General features: G+C 41.9%; 1 protein-coding gene across 1 annotated transcript; it reads left to right on the top strand.

Annotated features, from left to right (window-relative positions):
• Positions 1-744: 744 nt before the first annotated feature.
• Positions 745-1,311, top strand: LOC123172728 (glycine-rich cell wall structural protein 2-like; the record flags this gene model as incomplete). Its single annotated transcript, XM_044589658.1, has 1 exon — positions 745-1,311. A coding segment is annotated over one exon (567 nt), but the record flags the coding sequence as incomplete, so codon positions are not given.
• Between the last annotated feature and the right edge of the window lie 4,309 nt (positions 1,312-5,620).

The raw sequence follows: 5,620 nt of genomic DNA, 5'->3' as shown, positions 1-5,620 counted from the left end.
TAGCTGCTGCCTGCAGCAGCAGCGGCACGTACGTACGTACTCCCTCCGTTCCAAATTACTCGTTGTGGTTTTAGTTCAAAATTTAAACTAAAACCACGACTAGTAATTTGGAACGGAGGGAGTACATGTACTATAGTATATATGTGCACTTACCGATTTCGATTCTGAACTCTCAAGTCGTCTATGTGTGAGACGTAAGATCATTGTCAACTCTAACTCTAAGATGATCCCCAAGACGATCGAACAAGTACACTTGTGATCATGGTGATCATGGTAAACAAGTACACTTGTATACAAACAGTCGAGATCTGCAGATAGTTTTAACTAGTCCAGGGGCAAGATGACCCGCAGCTTGCCATGATTGGTTAGCCTTCAAGCATCCATGAACGTGGTAAATCGGATTCCGCCATTTGGTGCAGCACCCACTGAAGGAATATGCCGATGTCAATGTCAATGATGAAAACTTCGAGGTCACCTCGGCAATGTCAACTGGAAGTTAACTATGATCATTAATGGATGCTGGCATGTGTCGACTGTCGACTGAACATGGATGCGATTAGCCTGCAGCCTCCTTGACAGTTCTAAATCACCAACAGGCTATTAAGATATCCCCGCAGAAAAAGAAGAAGCATGCTAGTAAGATAAAAATCTACCGCCTCTAGCTCTATAAATAACCACCACATGGAAGCTTTCACTAGCAACCCACATCATCTCGGTCTCTCATAATGACAGGCACAAAACTAGCTAGTAGCTCTTAGTTTTATTGGTCTCTTGAGCATTGGATTAGGCAATGCTGCAAGGGTGACTAGATATGCTAGTACCTACGGAACGGGCTATGGAGGAGGGGAGGGCGGGGGTGAAGTGAGTGGTGCTGGCTCAGGTTCTGGAGCTGGGTCTGGGTCTGGCCAGAGTTCTAGCAGTGGTGTACATGCAAACGGTGCCGGTGGAGGCGGAGGGGGTGGTAGTAGCCAATATGGTGGCAGTGGTTCTGGGAGGGCATCAGGTCTCGGTGCAGGCTATGGTCAGTATAGTGAAGGAAGAAATGGTGATGTTGGTGGATTTTCTAGCACCGGCGGTACCGGCGGTGGCGATGGTGGAGGACAAGCGAGCGGGGGTCAAGGATCTAGTGGCCATGGATCGGGCAAAGGTGTTGCATCCGGCTCTAGCGACGCCACTAATAACTACTACACTGGAAACAGTAATGCAGAGGCACATGCTAATACCATCGGTAGTGGCAGTGGATATGGCACAAATGGTGGTAGCGCTGGCGGTACCGGTGCTGGATCTGCGTTTGCCGATGCCAATCCTTAACTTGCTTTCACCATGTGAATCTGTATATGGAGCCCAACCCGCTCTCTGTCGAGTGGGTACCATATAATTTGTAATAATGTGTTTGTACTTTTCATGTTGTTTGTTACAAGAAATAAAGGGCTTTCTCATTCCGATAATATGTTAGTACTTAATAGTCTAGTTTTTATTTGATAAACTACTTAATGGTCTAGTGGACAAGAAGACCCGGTGGCACTATATGGGCTTCCCATAATGTAATATGTCGATGGTTATTGCATATCCACTTATACGTACGTCCACGATTTTGAAGTAGTCAAACTATATTGTAGGATCAAATTAATCGACTAGAAACGGGTGAATGTGAGATTTTGACAAATTCTTCGGAAACAGCAAGTTCTTCAAAGAACATAAGTAAAATAGAACTACAACACAATAGTCATGAAGTATAGCATATGGGCAGTGGGGAAAGTTAGGCTCATGCAATGAAGGACAACCATGTAAAGCAGGCAACAAAGACTAGGCAAATTGAAATATTTGAAAGATACGAGTATTGAGCTTAACTGGAGTAAGTAGCAGAATGTAAGTACTTAGAAAGTCTTCACAGAAGAGACAGACAGAATAATTTCTCGGAACACAACAAAGTACTTGAACTAAATGGATCAAGAAATTGTAACCCATATGCTTTGCGAAGTCACAACGATATCTTAACCAAGTTCAAATGGAAGCAAATTCTTCTTAGTCTTAGATTTGGGTAATATATCCAGGCTATGGAAATATCCTTTAGGAGATAAATCCACCATTATGTGATAAGTTCCCTCAGCTTTTTAGTATTTGCAATCTGCAAGACTACACTGTTGATAATTGGTGTCCGATTGCTGTGAATGAGATGGTCAGGAGAAGGATGAACCCTGAACTGAATGCTCAATGGAATGAGATGTGCCCCAGTGTGAGCGGTTGGTTATGCTGGTAGATAGCTGAATTTTTGTGCCGTTGGTTTACCGTCCTATGACAGGTGTCTCAACTGCAACTTTGTGAGCACTTGCAGTGGGTTTCCCTGCGTTGATTTGGGACCGCTCGTTCCCTTTCAAGTCTCACGAACCTCTCCCAGTCGTTGTATTTCCATTATGTGTTTAATAGAAAGGGAGTTATTTTTTCTGTGGGGAGTATAGAGAGCTTTATTGAGCAAATGCGTTCGCTGAACAATCTGCCAAGAGGCTGCTTGTCAGGAAGCTAGGAGTTTCGGTAGGCCAGCTCTTGGTCACACGCAAAGTGCAAGCACACTAGGCACATAAATGCGCTGGCCCGTTCACTGACCTAGGTACATGTTGTATTGCAAAATAAGTAAAACTAAGAGCTAGCTCTCCTATTTCTCATAATATGGGAGCCACAACTGAATGGGAGTTGACGTGAGTTTTCCAGAGATTCACCACCTCCAGGTAGTCGGTTTCATCACCACATGGGTAAATCCCCGAAGCTGTGCAAAGATAACACCGTCGCGAAGAGCAAAGGCTTCAACAATCATGGGGTCAGTCACTCCCGGGTATGGTTTTCACCAAGCTCCTAGAAGAGCATTGGTAGAGCGTGCCACTCCCTCGACACTGGCAGCATCGTCGTCAGAAGCAATAGCGGCATCTGTGTTAATCTTGATTTGTTTGTTTTCCGGGGGGCACCATCCAAATCCTGGCATAGCTGTGACTTGTTGACGAGGAATGTCAAGAAGCGCAAGGGCTTCCTTAGTAAGCTGAATTGACGTACAACACCCTCCCTAAATGTATAAAGGGTAATATGGACCTTTGACATATTGTATCCACTTTCATATGTATGGTGGGTCGTCAGGCGAAACGTGTACACCGTACATTTCAGTAGTAGCATCAAATAAACGCCAGCATGCACAGGCCGCTCGACTGGGCCGACCCATTTCTGCCCGGCGGACAACCCCTCTCCTTTATGGGCTAAGTCCACTTACTTTTTCGCTCTTTCACTGATGCAAGGTGTGGAACTTGAACTCCCTCCGCGTCGTTTCCTTGATGCGGAGCTAACCAAATAGTCCAACTTATTAGCTATGCCCACTTCCCTTCTTTTTTGCTATTTTTGTGTAGTAAATATCATGATAAAAAAAACAACACAATATAGGTCTAGTTTTTCTTTTGTTGAAGGGTGTATATAATCATGATAGCAGAAATAGTTATGCTTTTATGGAAATAAATTCGTATCAGGTTGGAAGCAATAGTTTGGTTGATGGAAACCATCTGACGATCCACTGTCCCATTATATATATTTTTTATTAACTAGCACATAGACCCATGCATTGTGACGGGGAAGCAAATCCTCGCATTCTCCAAGCGACCCACCCGTCTTACTACTCTCTTCGCCACCATGGTCATATTGTCCACCTATTCACGACAAACATGACAAAATTCAACACGATGAGGTTGGTATCACACTGTCGCACGCTGCTTTCGCAAGCCCCTCTAGTCGCAATAGATTTTTTTTCCCACACTCTCCTTCTAAAAAACAGAATACATGTAAACTGATAAATATCTACCTAATAGTTTGTTGCAATTAACAAGCCAAATTATGTGGCCTATGCTAGCTAATTTTTGGCTATATTAAGAAATATTTTTAAGCTAGCAAAACTGAGCTGTTAACACTGAGATAGAAAGTTTGGGATTGAGACACATATTATTCAGTACACCAATATATTCAGAGTGGTGGTGGAAAGAAGAAAAAATATATAGAAGTATTCTTTAGAAAGAACTACATGGTTAACACCAAAATCCATTTTAGCAATGAAATTAGAAATATGAATATGAGTAAGGGCCATCATGCTGAATACAGTACAGATTTTATCACATGTACAGTGAGAGCTTAAAAAATCATAGCAGAGTCCACCTCTGATTATTTAACTTTCTGTTAGCTATTTGATCCTAATGTAACACATGGCCGCAACTTGAATAATCACACAAACACTAAACCATGCGCTGTGAGCTGATAAGCAAAAGCAGAATCAAGATGCTCACATGGATGTCCAAAAGTGAAACACACCAATCTTTTTCACCAATTCAGCTATTGTCAGGGGTGTTTGTAACCATATTGAAAGAAAACATTCACGGCATAAGCCATCCCATAATCCCACGTACAGTCTGCAGTCGGAGCTCATAAGCAATATCCGCTGGACTGTTATCAACCACCAATCACAACGTGCATAGACTTAAAGCTGATCACTATTTTGTCTGTGAAATCGAGGATTAGAAAGGCTGCCCCTCCTTCCTTATTTCTCTGTACGTCGGTTGAAATTGTCTTATTCCTTCCTTGCTTACTGCTCCTTCATTTGGACTGCTTTCACTTCTTTTCTTACTTTCTATGATTCTATCACAAGAACTCAATTCCTTTCTTTCCTTATTTCTCTCACACGTCGGCATCTTATTTCCTTCCTTCCTTTCTTTCTATGCATGCCATCTTCTTATTTCCTTCCTTTCTTTCTATGCATGTTGTCCTCTTTCCTTCCTTTGTTTATTTATTCCCGAGATAGCTCCTTGATACATCGACGCTCAAAGACGTATATAAATTGAGAGGATTGGACAAAAGAAGGCGAGGTGGGACTATTTAATAGACAAAACAATTTTTCCTATACAAAACATTGCTATAGCTCAATTGGTTGCAGCAATGGATCTGTGAGAGGGAGGTTGCAAGTTCAATTCCCTACAAAAGCAAATATTTTTGCCTTGCCTTATGTGGGCTTACTTTCTTGGGCCACACCTCCAAGTTGGGCCGAGAAGCCCACTGTGCGTAAGCGCTGGGCGTGTCGAGGAAACAAAAAGTCTAACGACGGACGGACGAAATTCACTTTTGACGGACGAAATTTACAGAGGAAGAAGCGTTAATCCCTTTATTTATTATATATATGTATATATAATATACAGTATAATATATATATATATATATATTATATAGCAGGTATAGATATAGATATAGATTTTCTAGTCAAAAAATTATTATTATATTAAGTTGAAACAAGTTTTCCAGTGGACGGAAACACGAAAGCAAATAATTACAGTAGCTGCTATCTGATCAAAGGAAATATCACACACCCGTCACAAAAAAATAGAAATATCACACATTAAAACAAGTTTGAATAAAATTGGATCCAATATTTTCTTAATGAAAAAAACACGAATTATACTCCATATACCATAAGATACCACGTAAAGTTGATACAGGGACTAGGTAACAGCTAGTCCCACTTAGAGTTACATTCAGTTTGGATCGCGTCCACGCGACTTGATGCCTGGCCTGGAGCCTCCCTGAGATGTGCCTGGTAGTTGTTTGC

This window comes from Triticum aestivum, unplaced genomic scaffold (assembly GCF_018294505.1).
Source record: "Triticum aestivum cultivar Chinese Spring unplaced genomic scaffold, IWGSC CS RefSeq v2.1 scaffold193000, whole genome shotgun sequence".
Classification (NCBI taxonomy): Eukaryota; Viridiplantae; Streptophyta; class Magnoliopsida; order Poales; family Poaceae; genus Triticum; species Triticum aestivum.
The sequence above is the reverse complement of the archived record's forward strand: the minus strand, read 5'-3'. Positions and strand labels throughout refer to the sequence as shown.